This window comes from Prionailurus bengalensis, chromosome B4 (genome assembly GCF_016509475.1).
Source record: "Prionailurus bengalensis isolate Pbe53 chromosome B4, Fcat_Pben_1.1_paternal_pri, whole genome shotgun sequence".
In the NCBI taxonomy this organism is placed as follows: Eukaryota; Metazoa; Chordata; class Mammalia; order Carnivora; family Felidae; genus Prionailurus; species Prionailurus bengalensis.
The window spans coordinates 125254098-125273063 of NC_057358.1; the positions used below are offsets into that span (position 1 = coordinate 125254098).

At 42.8% G+C, this 18966-nt stretch overlaps 1 protein-coding gene across 1 annotated transcript; it reads right to left on the reverse strand.

Moving 5' to 3' along the window:
- Nucleotides 1-432: 432 nt before the first annotated feature.
- Nucleotides 433-1586, reverse strand: LOC122473842 (ragulator complex protein LAMTOR3-like). Its single transcript, XM_043564634.1, is given in 1 exon segment — nucleotides 433-1586. A coding segment is annotated over 1 exon segment (378 nt). The 5' UTR covers nucleotides 1491-1586; the 3' UTR covers nucleotides 433-1112.
- Between the last annotated feature and the right edge of the window lie 17380 nt (nucleotides 1587-18966).

Genomic DNA, 18966 nt, shown 5'->3' on the forward strand with positions numbered 1-18966 from the left:
TAACCGACTGCGCCACCCAGGCGCCCCTGGAATGATGCATTTCTAAGCCAGGGTGACAAAGATTACCTGCAAATCACCAGAAGTCAGGAAAAGGCAAGGAAGGATCCTTTTCCCAACAGTGTTCAAAGGAGCATGGCCCTGCCCACGCTTTGATTTTAGACTAATAGTCTCCAGAACTGGAGACAATACATTTTTCCCAGTTCGTGGTATGTTGTTATGGCAGCCCTAGCAAACGAATATCCAATATAATACTCTAGTACCCAACTGTTTAATTATTATAGCTTTATAATATTTAAAAAGTACCTGGTCTTGTTAACCCCTGGGAGGATATATATTTTTTAACTTAAAAAAATACTATTTTAGTTATACTCATGTATGAAAAAAATTGGCCATACTATCATGTTTACATACACACCAATATTGGAAGCAGAATTCAATAATGAATCACTTTTAAATTTTATAAAGAACACACAAACATTAAAACACCGATTGGTTATAGAAAGCAGAGTGGAGAAAAAAGGACTAGCTATCATTTTCATTTTCATTAAAGAGCAGCACTCTCTGAGAAGAATCAAATCAATTAGCAATATTCATCTATATTGCAAAATAATATAGAAAAAGTAGTGGTTGTACTGATTTTATTACTTTTGCTAAGCCATTTTACCTTCCTCACACTCAATGCAAAGAAATAAAACAATATAAAGAAAAATACGTCCTCATTATTATCCACAATAAAAAATTCTGCAGGTCTGGGCATTTTATGTAATGGGGAGCACTTAACGGCTCAAGTGGATCTAAGTACCATTTTGATTCTGACCCCCTGAATAGAAACTCATGCGTATCTGGTGACTGGACTAACTCCATGGCAGCTGTGATGTACTGAACCATTTCTGTGGTATCCCCAGATCTCACTAAATTAAGAAAAGACCCTACACAAGAAAAGATAACAATCTGTCCAGAAATTATATCTATGACCTCTTTCTTTAGTGGAAGGTGGGGAAGGAGCCCTTTCTTGAGTATATGGATACAAGCATTGCTGTGTCTAAAGATTGTTGGATTGATATTGTGTCTGTTATAATGAAAATAAGGTGTACGTCAAAACCACTGCCAGATTAAGAAACTTCCACAATGTGTCTCAATTCTTTAACTAATGGAGCAAGTTCCTTTTCTAGGCTGACAATGAGTCCTGTATTGGTGTTGCTGCTGGCTATGAAACTCACCACCAAAGGCAAACGATTGAATTGAACCACCTGGTAGGTGTTATAGTAACAGATAATAATACTTTTATTTTTTGAAAGTCCAAGTTTGCTTCCTTGGTCTGTTGCCAGGGCAAAAGTAGATAAGAAACCAGGTCTCAAAACATGTTCTGGAGTATTATCATTGGCCACTTTAATAATAGGCTCTCCATCTCTATCTGACACAATGATAGCATGGAGCCCTTCAATACTTGGTAATTTTTTCTATAGGAATCACTTCAGGTCATCCACCATGATGAACCCCTTTCTCTCGCAGGATCAATCTCCACTCCTGGTTTTCTGGGTTGCCGTGTTCTCTCAGCTGTGAATTCAGGGACAGCTTCAAAAACCATCTCCCTGGGAGGGTATTTTTAAGATGGGAACGATTAGATCCAATGTAAATGCTGAAGATTATAATCTAGAATATCATTTTATTTTATTTTTTTTTAAGTTTGTTTATTTATTTTGAGAGAGAAAGAGTGAGAGAGAGAAAGAGAGAGCAGGGGAGGGGCAGAGAGAGAGGGAGAGAGAGAGAATCCCAGGCAGCCTCCATGCTGTCAGTGCAGAGCCCGATGTGGGGCTCGATTCCATAAACTGTGAGATCATGACCTGAGCTGAGATCAAGAGTCAGACGCCTAACCAAGGGAGCCATCCAGGCATCCCTAGAATATCATTTTAAAAATTAATTTTAATTGTTTAGAAAACTCATTGAAATATACTCTTGAAATGGGTTCATTTTATTGCATGCTGATTGTTCCTCAATAAAGTTGATTAAAAAGGACTGTAGACAACATACACCAGAATGTATTATATATCACAATGTAGCAAATGAAAACCACCACCATTGTGCTTTTTAACGTATATTGTATGGTTTATGCAGACTGTGGACAAGAGCTCTGCATATATTTAAAATTCTTGCGGAAGTCTCACTGATTTGCAGGGCTGGGATGTTACACTAATATTTAGAAACAATTTAAGCCAGCACTCATCTACTTGTCTAAAATTGTGCGAGTGAATACATTCTTATAACACATGTGTAGGCCGTTGTCAAGTACAGATTGGGTGAGGCGTAGTCTTAGCTTAATAGATCAGCTGGGTAGAACAGCAGAACATAGAACATGCTGAGTGTGACTATATAATGTCATAGATCATTTCCATATTTAAGTTTTTGTTACAGTTCTGACTTTACTAAGCAGAATGGCTTCAATATGGCAATGTAGGGCTCACAATATGGCTGTGCCTCCAGCAACAGCTAAAGGTTCATTAAAGCAACAGAAAGGTTACATTTGTACTGAACATTCAGTACAAAATAGGTAGTTTTGAAGTATCTTGTGAATAGCCTCCACAACAGGAACTGAGATTTCTAATTATTAAAAATGTTGAATGTTTCTGGGGCGCCTGGGTGGCGCAGTTGGTTAAGCGTCCGACTTCAGCCAGGTCACGATCTCGCAGTCCGTGAGTTCGAGCCCCGCGTCAGGCTCTGGGCTGATGGCTCGGAGCCTGGAGCCTGTTTCCGATTCTGTGTCTCCCTCTCTCTCTGCCCCTCCCCCGTTCATGCTCTGTCTCTCTCTGTCCCAAAAATAAATAAATGTTGAAAAAAAAAAAATTTAAAAAAATGTTGAATGTTTCAAGATATATTTGAAAAGTATTCTGGTTTTGCAAAACAAGAAAGATTTAAATTGGCTGAAGATAGTGTTCATCAAATCCCTCCTAAGGTAACACTTCGTGATTAAGGAATCTGAATAACTGTTAGTGATTCATTGTCAGACCAAAAACTCCTGCTATCCCTCAAGCTCTGAGTCTGTTCCATTACACTGAGATAGGAAGGTGAGCTATCAAAACTCTTATGTATGCAACTATTCATGCATGTTAAGTGAGCTCTGGTAGCTATGGGTTTTGTCTACCTAGCACATTTCCCTTTCACTTCTTGTTCTGCTAACAGAAACCCTCTTCCCTGTGGGAAACCCATTCTTCATGCATGGGAGGGGCTGACCTCAGATCCTAGCTCACCACCAACATGTCAACATGGCCCTAACCTGGCCAATAAGAGTTCCCCATTTCCCTGACCTGTAGTTATCCCTTCTGAAAAGGGCGTGTGACCCAAGACTGCCTGATCAGGGCCTGTCCTTGAATTTTCTCCAGAACTTTAGGGGGAAAAACATTCTGTTTTCTTCTAGGATCATGAGCTTTAACTATAGTGTAAACCTAGAGCTACTGAGACCATGTTTCCCTCCAGCTCAGAGAGTTCTCTGATGATAAAGTCTACCCGAGGCAGAGCAGGGCTGAGAGGTGAAGAGACTCTCACGGCTGAATCACCTAAAGCCCTTGACTCTTCCTTATGTGAGCTGAAAGAAATGCTCCCCTCCACTTTTATCCCCTTTGATCTAAGTTGAATGGAGTTTTTCTCATTTACCACATAAAGATTACTGACAAATTGTAATTGCCTGATTGTGGAAATCAGGATCTGGCACCTGTGCAGCACTAACAACAACAACAACAACAACAACAATAACAAAAATACAAAGAAAAAAATTAGATGCTGAAGGTAGTATAGGATGGAACTATCTGTATTATGCAGAATTCCACAGTATAACTTGTTGGATCCGTCAGAGAACCTCAATCAAAATCATTGACAAATAACTTGAATTCATTACATGGAAAATACTGCTTTGTTTCCTCATTTTCTGCAGTAGGGTTTTGGGTAAAAGTTTCATCTGACAAAAGTGTCCTGTGTCAACACTTATTTGAAAATGACTGTGTTGGACGAGCTCTCACAGCTCACTAGCCTTGACATTTTGAGACTCGAATATACTTCTCCAGGTTGAATGGAAGAAAGATTAGGAAAAATATCACGGAGAAGGAAAAGCTAGTCTTATTCATTCATTCATTCATTCATTCATTCTTGATTAACCAGACTGTGTTGCCCCTCTGCTGGGCTGTGAAGCCCGGGAAGAGGTGCCATTCAGGAGAATGTATGGATTCATTGGAACCCAAGGCAGGGATGGATCCCTCAGGGAAAATGGCCAGAATAACTCTTGAAAGGCTAAATGGAGATGATTGAGATCCTACTATTTGTATTATTTCTTACCCAAGTTGCTCAAAGAACCCTTCTCACCAAGAGTTCTTTGGTTAAGGACAGTCATGTTCATTCATTTACTACTAGTTTTCTTTTCTTTCTTTTTTTAAACGATAAAGAGAAAGGAACTGGCTTCCTCTCATTAGCAACAGCAAGATATTTCTGAAAACTTTTTGGCTCCATTTAAATGCCAGGAGACCTTTTTGCTGTCCCTTCCATTTGCTCTTTCTCCAAGAAGACTTGGTTTCCCACTGCCAGTTGGCTCTGAGGTAGAATGAGCCACAGAAATGCAGGCAGGAATGGCATGTTGAGCAGGAAACGTGGATTTGTACACTTGTCAACCCCCCCCAAGGCTGACATCTGACTGTGCTGAATAACAGAAGTAATGACCATTTACAGAGCTCTGGCCATGTGCCAGGCACTATTCAGGCTCCCAATCTCATTTATTCCTCAGAAGAATCTATGAGGTAAAGATGATTATTATCCATGACCTCTCCAGGCTAAATTAGTCTCTCCCATACCCTCGTATAATGCTCTGTAATTTTCCCTCAGAGCACATACCTCAGTTTGGAATTCTGTGTCTCCCCCATGGGAATGTCAACTTAACAATGTCAGGACCTCTGCCCATTAACTATGGATGCCCAGACCTAACACAATGCCTGACATGTAGCACGCACTTCAAAAACATTTTCTGAATAAATGAATCCTCATTCAATATGGACAAATTAAAGCTCAGAGAGGTTAAGTATTTTGCTGAAGATTGCACATCTAGCAAGCCATGTGGCCTGTGTTGGGACCTGTATTCTTATCACTTTGCCTCTCAGGAGGGAAGCCTGCTTTCCAGGCTTCCTGTGTGATGCCTGCTTTAGGCAGGGAAGCAATGTGCCCAGTGTAGCTTAGCAGCAATGTTGTGTTATTTGAGTAACCAGGGTGAGAATCTTGCACCAGTTGATGAGAACATGTAGGACTGGAGGGGAAGGACTAGACTGGCATCATTGTGAAGGAGCAGTTGGCTTTCAATACTCATGCATGGGTAGACTCTGATGTTTGACTTAAGTTGTTTCTGGAAGACAGTCACCTAATATATCATTTCCCCCCAAAGTACTTGAATCGTTGGAGACAAGTATTTAAATTGGAGAAGTGGCTGTCTTGAGTTGAGATATCTTATTAGCTGATTACCAAATCATATCTTAGTAGAGGTAATGTAGACCTTCTCCTACCTGATGTCCATTTAACAGTTTTTCCAGAAGGGCTGGATGATGTGTCTATATCTGCACTCTTTTTTTCTCTAGTTAGCCCTGCAGGTACACTAAATAATCATGGCTATTGCCTCCTTTATAGAATGAGATTCTTTTTCTCCCGTCATTGTATTTTTACCAAGAGGGAATAATGTTTGTTTCCAAACCTATCCAGCTGATTATACTTAATACACTTGATTACCAATAAATATTTTCACAAATGTTAAAAAGTGATGAAACAGGACTGCAGGTGAGGGGTTGTTTTTATGAAAATGAGGATGAATGTTTAAAAAAAAAGAGTAATGAGATGCTTAAAAATAACTGCATTAAAATAGTTGTGGTATAGAAAAACTTTAAAATTCTGCAATCAGATTTCTTACAAGCATCTTTGACTTCTTATTCCATTTTAAAGAAGCAGAAATTGGATAGTTTAGATAATGTTAAATGGCTATGATTTTTGCCAGAAAGAAAAAATGGAACTTTGACCAGCAGATCAATATTCAAGGAAAAACCCTTGGCTCAAACATGGCAACATTGGGTTAGTTTTCTTTCCTTATCCTTTTTTAACAAGAAAAAGAAATGAACTGTTTTCCTTTGAGTAGCAATAGCAGATTGTCTCAGGAATTTTTGTGTGTTTTTTGTTTTTTAAGTTAAAATACTCAAGGTAGGTATGCATCATTTTAAAAAAATGACTCCCTACTTTAACCATCTTTTTTTAAAAAAATTTTTAACGTTTATTTATTTTTGAGACAGAGACAGAGCATGAACGGGGGAGGGTCAGAGAGAGAGGGAGACACAGAATCCGAAACAGGCCCCAGACTCTGAGCTGTCAGCACAGAGCCAAAGGCGGGGCTCGAACTCACGCACCGCGAGACCATGACCTGAGCTGAAGTTGGACACTTAACCGACTGAGCCACCCAGGCGCCCCTAACCATCTTTTCTGATTGACAGTCTCTGGAATCATTCAGGCAATAGGGTCTCTATTGTATATATAAAGTTTTATAAGAGATCTCCAGATCCTTCCAAGATGGTGAATTAGCACAGGCTTCAGTCTCTTCTTGTGAAAACCAAGCTTCAATCAATTCTGGACAAATTATAGAGGAAAGCATGGAATATAAGAAATACAAAATGAAACCCCAAACAAACCAATAGCAACTAACCAACCAAACATAGAGGCAACCAAGTTCTGCTCTTGGGAGATAGACCCCTGTTTTGAACTATATGTTGGGGCTGGGGTGGTTGGGGGATGAGATGGCTATAGCCTGGGGCAAAGAGCGATAGGCTCAGGTAAGTTAGAATTAGCTAGCTAGGGTGCTCCAGAGTTCTGGACCCATAGGAACTGATTGAGATAATAAGTATTTGATACTCTTTTAAGCTGCTAAATTTTGGGGGTTATCTGCAATGGCTATGAATATACTGTCCTGTTTCCTTGTTTGAATTCTTGAATTCTTTCCCCTTTCTCCTTCAAATGGCTCTCAGGTGTGCTTCTGTGTAACCGAGTCCTCTCCATGGCTCGTAGGCTGTGCATATATTGAGCCTTTGTCTTGTTTTTGCCATTCTCTGTTTCAGAGAAAGATTCAGTATGGAAAGACCCTTCTTTAATACTGTTTCATTTTTCCAAGATGCAGTATCAGGACTTTAATTTGCAGTATTAAATGTAGTCTTGGAGCCCATCCCTGGGGAGTACACCTGAAGGGGACTCAGGTGTTGGTTTTGCTCAATCATCGGTGAAAGTCACATGAAGCGAAGCCGTTGATTTTGGCTTTGAGACCAAGGTTGTATTTTCACTAATTGGTGAAAGGAGTAGTGGGAGGCTTTGGCTGCAGAGAGGAGATTCTTCTTTGTTGATCCATGGAAAGTGACTTTCCTTTCTTGGCCAGGGCCTTCTCAGGTGGCTTTTTAAATGGCGTTCTTTCAACTGAAGATGTGTGGTTGAGAGTCAGGCTGTTGGAAAAGGCATTTGGCACACTAGTGGACACTCTGATGAACTTGTGTCCTTCCTCCTGGAGTTTCAGCAGTACCGTGTTGAGTTCTAATGAACACCCAGAAATGTTTGCCTAAGTTGTTCACTTTTGATGATTGGGAATATTATGTTCTTTACGATCAGCATTTCGGTCCACCCTAGTCTCAACATCTGGATGTTTTTTATGTGAGGACAGTGCAGGTTCTAATCTCCAACTCATCTTGAAATCTCTGCTTTTGATGTTCTTATTTCTTGGGCTGTGATGAGCTTGATAGTTTCCTGTGCTAGAATGCTCTTGTGTCTTCCAATGAAAATAAGAGCCACCCTTTATGTGGTGGCTATTCTGGGTCAGGCCCCATGCCAAGTGGTATATTATCTCATCGAATTCTCCACAAACCTATGCAGTGAGGTTCCCTACTGCCATGATGTAGATGGAGCAGCTCAGGCTCTGACGTGTGAAGCGGTATGTCTAAGGCTGTGCATCTAGCCAGTGCATTAGAGAGAATTGACCCCAGGCCGGTGGGATTCCACTGCTGATTTGTTTAACCACAACACTAGGAGGCCACTCCTGCTATGCCAGGAGCCCTTCTGGAAAGTTGAGAGTGATGGAACAGAGGCTACCTGTTGGCCCAACCCTCCACCAAGGGTTTCTGGAGCTCCTGTTTTAGCAGGCCACCCAACACCAAGCATTGCTTTTCCACCTTGGAGAACGTAGACACCAATCACTGCAAGCACGGCTCCATTGACAACAACAACACAGGTCATTCCACAAATACTACTTTTCTTCAGGGAAGTCCGTATAAAGGAGGCCTGATGCGCTCCATTCTCTTGAGGTGTGTTAGCTATGTGTGTGCTTCCATTTTGTTTTGAAGGTTCCCATAGAACCCACAGTCACATATGCTGCTTAAGCTCTTGATACAACTTTGGTTTTCCTTACTTTTATAGTCATGTCATAATAATCACAAAATAATTAGATAATTACATTATAAAAATGATAGTGAGTGTGGAGTGTGTCCAGTTTGCCGCTGTGGAGGAATCTTCACAGCAATCCTCTGAGGTAGGTGCTATTTTTAATCACCCTCATTATATAGATGAAGAAACTGAAGCCCAGAAAAGCTAAGCAACTTGCTCAAGGTCATTAGCTGCTGACTGGCAGAGCCAAGATGTGGTCCCAGAGCTACATGATTTTGGAGTTATGGTGCTTCTCTCTGTAAACTCAAATGGAATGCCTTTGTTACACTTAGCTGTTGCCTTATTTAAAGAGGATCATCCTCTTTTATCTTTTTTTTTTTTTCAACGTTTTATTTAATTTTGGGACAGAGAGAGAAAGAGCATGAACGGGGGAGGGGCAGAGAGAGAGGGAGACACAGAATCCGAAACAGGCTCCAGGCTCCGAGCCATCAGCCCAGAGCCCGACGCGGGGCTCGAACTCACAGACCGCGAGATCGTGACCTGGCTGAAGTCGGACGCTTAACCGACTGCGCCACCCAGGCGCCCCCTCTTTTATCTTTTTAAACCCATGTTGGCTTTTCAAGTTCTATGTGCCATTATATAGTTTCCTAGTTGTTGATTCTTGGGTATGGGTGTAGGGCTGCGGGTTTCTCAGGATAAAACTGGAGATGGTTAAGGTCTACCAGTTAGCTTCAGAGAGTTGACAATTGGTATTCTTTGCTCCATTTTCTCTTTCCATTTAACAACTTTTGTCTAAGATGGAAAAATTTATAGTTTTTTTAAAAATGGCTTTTGAAAAAAAAATTGAGGGCTGGAGGTGATGGGTGGAAAAACAGGCAAGGGGAAGGAGAAGGTCTTTATTTTTCAGTCTGGTCTCATTTAAAAAGCTCTTTTTGCTCTGTCCTTAACATTTTGGCTTTCCAATTTCTCTCTTGTTAGTGGTTTTGCCCTGTCTCTGTTTATTTTGTGACTTGTGCCTGAAGGGATGTTTTCTCAAAAGAGAATTATCCACACTACATCTTGTTCTGGTCACGTGCTGACCATTCTCTCGGACAAGGCCTTCTTTGTGCAGGGGAATGGAGGGTTTATTCTGGTTAACGGGGATTTGCCATATAGAAGCAGCAGTTAGATGGGGCTTCCACTAGATGGGATGAGCTTCCACTAGAATAACCAGACATTTGAGCTGTAATACCCATGTCATGATGTTTTTCCTGGCACCAGAGCCCTTAGGCAGAGGTTTGGTGCACTGGATCTAATGTGGGTGACTGAAGCTCATCAGAATTCTCGTTGTTTTAGTCAGAACTCAGAACAGAAAACTTCACTCAGATGAAGGGGGATCATTCAAGGACTTTACCAGGTTATTTCACTTGGGCCTCCCAGGGCCTGGAGTTGGACATTGGGGTCACAAGTCACACTGTCTGGCTTTTGGGCCCCTTCCCCATGTCCCCCTACCCAATTTCTTGGAGCTGCAGGATCTTCCCTGGGCCTCAGTTTGCTTACCTGCCTAATGAAGTAGTCACAGAATGGTGAAGGATATAGGCTCTGAAGCACAATGCTAATCTTCATTCCTGCTGTTGCCACTTCCTAAACCTTTGGCAAATCAGTTTATGCCTCAGTTTCCTCATTGGTGAAGTCCTGCCAGACTCAGGGGTTGTCGTGAGGTTTTAGTCGGTTGCTACTTGTCAAGCAGAGTGCACAGTGCCTGGTGCTGGGAAGTGTTCAACCTGCGCTAGAATTGTTGTCTCTTGTGACTGGGTTCCTTTGCTCTCATGTGGCCAAGCATGGTCATAGCCAAGGGTAGTATTAACCCTGCTAGTAATATTCATGATAGCTCATAGTTATTGAACTTTTACTATAGAAGTATTTTTATAAACATTTGCACTCTATCCTTGTGAAATGCACATTGAAATAGTTACCTTTATTACTCCCACATTATCGATAGGAGGACAGGGGTTCAAGGACACCAAAGTCACACAGGTAAACTGGAGGCAAACCTACATACATACTGTCTGAGTCTGTTCAGGCTGCTTTAATAGAATACCACAGACAGAGAAGCTTATAAACAACAGAAGTTTCTGGAGGCTAGAAGTCCGTGATCACGGTGCCAGCACAGTCAGGTTCTGGTGAGGACTCCCTTCCAGGCTGCAGACTGTCAACTCCTCTTTGTGCCCTCACATGGCAGAAAGAGGTGAGGGAACTCTCTGGGGTCTCTTTTAAAGGCTCAAATTCCATTCATGAGGGCTCCGCCTTCATGAATGACCTAATTATGTCCTAAAGGCTGACCTTTAAACACTGTCATGTTGGGGATTTGGTTTGAGCATGAGTTTTCAGGGGACAGAAAAATTCAGTCCATTGCAATGACCTTATAAGTTCGATGCCTCTATTGTGTGATGGTGTGGTTTGCAGTTATTAATCTTGGTTTCTTAGTTTACTTGTTCCAATACTTGAGTAGGAATGTGGTGGACTAAACTCAGTCCATGAATTTTTTCCCCTTTGGGTTAGGTGTGCATTCTTGGAACAGTCAGCTGTGGCCAGAGGGGTGGGGTCATGTGGTTCCAACATGGCGGTCTCAACCACATAGAGGCTGAGAACTTTTCCCAGAAAGAGAAGGTAGGCAACCAAACCTTTCTGTTATGTACTTCCCCATTCAATCCTAAAATTGTCTCAGTGGGTTGAGGCACAGCAGGTACTACCATCTGCCTTTTTCCTGCCAAGCTCAACTGTAGGCATGGGGGACCTTTGCTGGCAAGCTCAGTCCCGCCCAGTTCTGGAATCAATCTACACAGTGTTGGCAGTACATTGAGTGCCCTGTGTCTGCCAGCGGGTGGGGTCTGGAAATTAGTCTGGCAGCCATAAGCAGCAAGTGTCTATGTGTCTACCATGCTGATCTCCCCCCACCTCTCTCTAGGTCTTTCTGATGATGTTCCTGCCTGGTGCTTAGGACTGTACTCCAGTTTTAATGTTGTTGTTAGAGCCCCTCAGTGAGCCTGACCATTTACCTAGTGCTTCCTTCCCACTTCCTGGAGTTCCAACCACTAGCTGAGGTCCTGCCCCAATCCAAATATAAGGCTGTGAAGCACAAACTCTTTCTTGCCACAGCTTACCCACCCACCAAATCAGTTCCCTTTCAATATTTTTCTTTTAACTTTTATTGTGGAAATTTATAAACATTCGCAAAAATACTCAGATTCATATAATAAATCTTCAGATACCATCACCTGGCTTGAACGATGATCAAGTTATGGCCAAGCTGGTTTTGTCTATACTTCTACTTAATCTCCCCCGATATTATTTCGAAGCAAATTCCAGGTCATATCCTTACATCTGTAAATATTTCAGTGTCCATCTCTAAAATATTAGAACTGTTTTTTAAAAAACACTTAACACAGTTAACAGATAGTTTACACAATCACAATCCTACTATCACACCTAAATATGTTGACAATGATTCCTTAATATCATCAAATAATACAGCCAATGTTTATGTTTCAATTTGTCTCATAAATGTTTTACAGGTTTTTTTCATTAACTGTTCGTTTGTGTCAGAATCCAAATAAAGTCCACATATTGTGATTTGTTGATGAAATCTCTAGAATTTTGTCTCCATCTTTATTTCTTCTCCCTGGAACTTATTTCTTAAAGAAATTGGTTTGTTTGTCCTGTTGAGTTTCCCAGTTGGGCCTCCCTAATGGGATATTCCTGTATGAATTAGTTTTTGGATAAAATGTCTTGATCATGTTAGACTTGATCTCTCTTGTCAAGACTTCTTCATAGGTAGTGTTGTGTTCTTCTACCAGAGGTATATGTCTGGTTGTCTTTTTTTGTGGCTGTAGCAGCTGTTGAGGCTTCATGAGGAAGTTTATTAATTTCAGGGCTTGCAAAATGATGAGGTTTTGAATCCTATAATCCCTTCTTCACTTATTAGGTGGGATACTTTTTTAAAAAAGAGGTTTTGCCTCATCTACTATTTGGTTCCCCAGTGGCATAGTCCATATAGAAAAATTAGAATAAATGCTTGATACTTTTTATTTATTTACCAGCTTTATGAACATGGAGTTTGTTCGTTGGCATCCTCCAACAGTGAGCAATTAGGGTTTTCTGAGAAGTATCACTGAAACTCACAGATTAAATATAGGTTTCAATCCATTTCAGTTATTGTATTTATTTATGCTCAAACAGTTCCATCTTTGGGCAGAGGAAGCCTCTTCGAATTGGCTCCTGGGTCCATTTAACATCCTCTATCCCCTTGGCATGTTGACAGGAGCCCAGGTTGAGCCCAAGTTTTTCAGGCTATTTGTTTGTTTAGCACAATGTCTGGCACATAGTGAGTGGTCAACAAATGGTAGATATGAATGTTATCTTAATCTCCCCATCCAGGACCAGTACTATGACTGTGTTTCTTGAATACCTGCTTCACCCATCCCTAACTTCTGGCAGAGAAGGGAGCTCTATTTCTGTCTCTTTTGATACATCTATGTCCCAGATCTCCATTTTTTTTTTTTTTTACTAATCCCTCCCCCAGGGGGAGAAGGGACATATCTCATTGGTGAGACTGAGACCAGGGAAAGTGAACATATATAATATAGCCCTTCCTGAACTCTCTTTCTCAGAGGTGGGCTTTGTCCAAAATGTGTGTGTGTTCTGTTTGCACCTGCCTTCTCCTTGAGTGAGAAGCTCAGGACAGGTCTGGCATCTGGGAGGGGTTGCCTGCATCTGGTGGTGTTGAGGCAGGGGGGTGCAAGGAAATTCACAGTTATACCTGAGACTGGGTGTATAAACTGAATTCAGGAGGGAAGGAGTAAAGTATTGCTTTTGGCTTCATGCCTCTGCTGGTGTCTAATCCAGCTACAGCAGCCAGAAAGCCGATAACATTGGTCCTTATCAGACTCTCCTTTCTACTTCTCAAATGGTTTGTCATCCAAAGAAAAAAGGAGTGTGCTAAATCAGCACCTTGGAAATGCCACCCACTGCCTTCCTTTCTCCACCAGCCAATGGCTGGTGGGGTCCTGTCCCTCCTCCTGGCAAACTTTGCCCAAGGTAACACAGAAGGCTTTTGTAAAAGTGCAGATGTCACCTGGAAGATTGGCTGTATGTAGTAAGCTGAATAAACACGTCATCTGGCACATTTCTTAAACAGGTGTGGCTAAGGCAAGTGTTTTAGTAAGGAGCAGAGAGAGACTTTCCATTTGTAAACCTTTTAGACAGTTGTGGTACAGAAGACTTTGTGCAGCTTCTATAGAGCTTTCCGGTCAGCCCTGCCTATGGGTGCATTGGGTGTGCACATGGAGGCTGAGGTTGCTGGTGCCACATCCCTGCCATACTGGAAGCCCCAGTTCTGTTCCTTTTCGGTTGATTTGAAGTAAGCTCAGTTCTGATGGTTAGAGTATGACTTAGTCCGTTTGGGCTTCTCTAACAAAATACCATGAACTGGGTGGCTTGTCAACAGCAGAAATTTATTTTTGATAGTTCTGGAACCTGGCTGACCAAGATCAAGGTCATGGTTGAGCTCTGGTGAGGGCCCTCTTCTGGGTTCCAGACTGCCACCTTCCCTGTGTCCCTGCATGATGGAAGGAGTGGGGGAGATCTTTGGCTCTCTTTTATAAAGACACTGCTTCCATTCCTGAAGGTCCCATCCTTAGTAACTAAGCACCCCTCCAAAGTCCCACCTTCTGACACCATCACACTGGGCATTAGGGTTTAATACGTGAATTTGGGGAAACACAGACATTCAGTCTAAGCAGGGTATGACTTGGACTAGACATGAAATAGAACCCAAATAATGATACGTTAAATTAGGTAGACATTTATTTCTTTTCTCATGGAAAAAGTCTAAGCTGACATTGTGGCTCTGCTTCACAGAGGCATTAAGAGCCCAAACTCCTTCCGGTTTTGGGTTCCAATCTTTGGCTGCAGTAGATGAGCATTTCTTTCTATGGTGCTAAAGAGGTCCTTGTGCTTTTGTGCATAGATTTTAGTTGACTTTTACTTACTCTCAGATATTCGTTGTCTTCTTTCAAAGCATACATTGTTCTCCAGCAATAGTCCTTTACTTCCATTAACTTTTTAAAAAAAAAATTTTTTTTTCAACGTTTATTTATTTTTGGGACAGAGAGAGACAGAGCATGAACGGGGGAGGGGCAGAGAGAGAGGGAGACACAGAATTGGAAACAGGCTCCAGGCTCTGAGCCATCAGCCCAAAGCCTGACGCGGGGCTCGAACTCACGGACCGCGAGATCGTGACCTGGCTGAAGTCGGACGCTTAACTGACTGCGCCACCCAGGCGCCCCTCCATTAACTTTATAATGACAGTTTCCTCCGTATTTTTCAAAAGCCTGTTAAGTGGCATCCATTAGTGCCTTTTCCTCCACCAGGATCACCACCCGTGGCAATTTTACCAGTTCCACTGCCAACTTGCGTCAGGGGCGAAACACACTGCTCATGTCAACAGAAAGAGGGTTCTCATCACCTGTCAGCCAGCAGGTGACACAACCCTAGATTTCCCTTTTTGCAGCTGCTGGGACAGAGATTAGATGGCAATAGGTCTACTGGGGAGTGTGCTCAGGACGGACACACCTGTGGTGGAAGGGGAGGGAAGCAGGATTGGGCAGAAAATGGAGTTAGGTTGCAATTTGGGTTCAACAAAAGCCAAACTGTTGGGGAGCTCCGAGGCTGACCTGACTCCTCAGACTCGTCTCATCTTTGGGCAAGGAGCTACGCTGTTATGTCTCTGTATTGACCAGTTACCACTGCAGACTGCTTCTGGGAAGAAAGGGGAATGTCCTTGAGAGAGGTGGCTTTCTTTGGGGAAAAAGGAACAATTTCTGGGGAAGGCTGACAGTTGAGGGTCCTCAGCCTGCAAAGCTCCCAGCATCCGAGGGAATAAGAAAAAAAAAATGGTGGCAATATTTTGTAGACCCACGCATTAAGAAGTAGAGTCTAGGGGCGCCTGGGTGGCTCAGTCGGTTAAGTGGCCGACTTCGGCTCAGGTCATGATCTCGCGGTCCGTGAGTTCGGCCCCGCGTCGGGCTCTGTGCTGACAGCTCGGAGCCTGGAGCCTGTTTCAGGTTCTGTGTCTCCCTCTCTCTGACCCTCCCCTGTTCATGCTCTGTCTCTCCCTGTCTCAAAAATAAATAAAAGGTTAAAAAAAAAGAAAGAAGAAGTAGAGTCTATTTTTGCACCCCTTGGATTTGACTTGGCTTTGGGCAACGGGACAGTAGAGTGAAAGAAGAGTCTTGAAAAGTGCTTGTCCTTTGGGACTGGCCCTCCCTTGCTATTGAGAACCCTTCATATGTATGTGATGAGGCCCAGCTGTCCCCTGAGAGGAGACAGGCCCCATTCAGCATAGGTGAGTCCCAGACACATGAACGTGGGTGGCATCCTAGACAAGGCAGGCCTGGCCAAAGAGGCCCATACAACCACCCAGCAGACACAGGATCAGGATTGTGGGAAATGATGTATTTATTATTTTCAGCCACTATGTTTTCGGGTCATTTGTTACACAGCAAAAGTTTATTGATGAGTAGACCAGCATGAACCTGGCGCTTAGTCTGACCAAATGGGGGATAATGTTTTAGGATTTGGCAAACGTATATGGTTTTATTCTCTTCCTTGCCTCCCCACTGCCCCTGCCCAGGTTTCTAGATTTCTAATAAAACTCAAGTCGAACTCATGCTTTTTCAGAGCCTTTACAAAGCAGCCTTTCAATTACTCTCCTCAGCTCAGAAACAGGAATCTAAGAGGCCTTCACTATTCATATTTGCTAAAGAAAATACATGCTTCCAGACCTTCCCGTGTTACTGAACAGAAAACACAATTACAACTGGAAAAAGCCAAGGACTGTTATTTGATCATAAATGTTCTAAAGGTAGCTGTATGCTGATTATTAGTTGCACTGAGGTTTTGAAGGAGCATTTGAGGACCTGATTCCGTGAATTAAGTGGAAATGCACTAAAATGAACAAGAAAGGTCAAATCAAAAGGAAATGCAAATCAAGCACCTTCCGGTTGCTTATTGGAAAACTATTTTCATAGTACACAGTTCTTGGCCCTTGAAAGATGTTTGTTGAGTGAGCAAATGAGTACACAAATGGTAGCAATATATGCTACTGTGCTAGAAAAATGTGCTACCTTGCTGCCCAAGCCTCAAGATTGGAAGGATCCTCTGACATTAAAATGGAGGATCTGGATAGAGTCATCTTAAAGATTTCTCTTCCCAGGCCCCATAGAACTCCACTCAAATTCCATCACTTCTGATGTATGTTGAGCCCCTCTTCTTTGCTCCCCTTCCCCTTCTGAAAACAGGATCGGACCATCTAGAAAGCCTCTTGGATTCTCCACGGGGTAGTAGAATTTGCCTGGAGAAAGAGCGATTTGGGTTTACTCCCTTACTTGGCCTTTTGCCAGCTGTGTGTGGGACCTTGGGTAAGTTATGCAAACTTTCTGCCTCACTTTCTAACCTATAGAATGGGACAATAATAGTAATAGTACTGGCAGGGTTGTTGGGAGAATCTGGGGTAATAGATGTGAAGTTCCTGGAGTGTGGGTACCAAATGGCTGGAATTTATTTATAATGGGTGTAGATGGGCGTAGAGCAGGGAGAATACAATTTGTATATTCTAATGGGCCTTATGAAATCTGGTATTTCTGATTTTGTTCATAACTGTTAAACATGGGGGAAAGCCCTTCTGGGCCCATTCAGCTCCTCATCTTCATTTAGAATTCTGAACTTGTTCTTTCTGACTATTCCTTCCTCCAAATCCCCCTGGGGACAAGTCACATTTCTCAAGCTGCTAAGTCAAATGACAGCTGCCTTTTATTTCATATGTTTCTCATTCCAAAATGTTGTTTCAAATACTTTCAGCTACTAAGCATAAACTCTGGTCGCCTATGTTTTGCCTTAAAATTTCTTTCTTTCTTTCTTTCTTTTTTTTTTTTTTTTTGAACATTTCAGATGCCTGCTTTTGGGTTTTGTATGATTCTGTGGTTTCCTACTCATTTGCTCCGCCCTTTAATAGCTCCACCAGCACTTAGTCTCCCCGCCTGCCACGGCTGTCTCCCCCTTGTCCTAATATGCCTGGCTCTCCCTGAGGGCTGTCCTTAATCCAGCGGGCTCTCGAATGCTTTGCTAAATTGAAAGTCCTCTGTTTATCCTGCCCCCTCCCCTCCATGTTCATGGCAGTTATCTCCCTTGGGCTCCCGTTTCCTGCTCTTATTCTTGGCTCTCTGCCAGGCATCACACGTTCACATGAAATCCTGCCTCTCCTCACAGAAGGAAAGGCTGGCAGTTTCCATTCATGGAATGCTCCTTCGCCACAAAGATGCTACACCCTGACCACAGTCAGGGTGTTCTGGGTTTCCTGACGTGCCCAGGGCAAAGTTGGAGGGCTCAGGCCCCAATAGTTATTTCCAGTAATGGCGAGTCAGGCTGGAGAACAGTGTGGTCTTTGTGGCAAAGAGAATAGAACATGAACTGTTGATTCTTACTGACCTGTGTGTTGGTCCAGGTACCGTACTGAGCCTCAGTTTGTTTGTCTGTGAAATGGGAAACAGAATTATCCTCACCTTATCACATTATTGCGAGGATCGTGAATGCAGAGGGCTTTGCACAGTGGAAAATGATATTTGCTCCTAAGTCTTTCATTTTCTCTCCCTTGTATTGGTTGCTAAGCTCTTCAGTCAGCAAGAGTCCCAGCAAGAAAGAGAATGGCACCTTGAAGGGACTAACTGAAGAAAGTATAAGGAAGGGGGTTATGTATAGATTTATGGAGGTGTGGGTAGGGAATGAGAAACACCCTGGGACGCTAGAGCCAGAAGCCACAGCACACACTGAAGAGCAAGGCAAGAGTCTGGGCCGTCCCTGCCTGGTGAGAGCGGAAGCCATGGGACAGGGTCAGGGAAGACTGAAGCTTGGAGAGTGGTCTGGGGTCTTGCAAACTTAGATCATATCCACCCCTATTTCCCAGGATTTTAGATTTCTAATAAAACCTAGACAAACCAAGTGTTTCCTCCCTCCTCCCTTCTTTCCTCCTTCCCTTCCTTTTCTCTCTTTTACTCCCTCCCTCCCTCTCTCCCCTTCGCTTCGCTTCCCTTCCCTTCCCTTCCCTTCCCTTCCCTTCCCTTCCCTTCCTCCCCTTTTCTTTCTTTCTTTCTTTCTTTCTTTCTTTCTTTGCTTGGATAGGGGCCATGGCTTAGCTGGAAGAATGCAGCCACTGCTAACAGTAGATCCACCAGAGAGAGAGAGAGAGAGAGAGAGAGAGAGAGAGAGAGAGAGAGTAGGGGCCTAATACCACTTTTCTGTCTTCCTTCCCATGCCTTCCATTGACTGACTGCAACCAAAGCCACAGCATGAGGGGCCTGAGTGATGAAGTCCAGTAGTGGTGTCTTCTAGGTGCAGAGACAGGCAGAGAAACATGGAGAATGGACCTGGAGGAGCAGAGAATTATCTTGTCATTTGTCACTTATTCGCCATTTTGTGCCGGGCTCTGAGCTTCAGTTTCCTATTAAG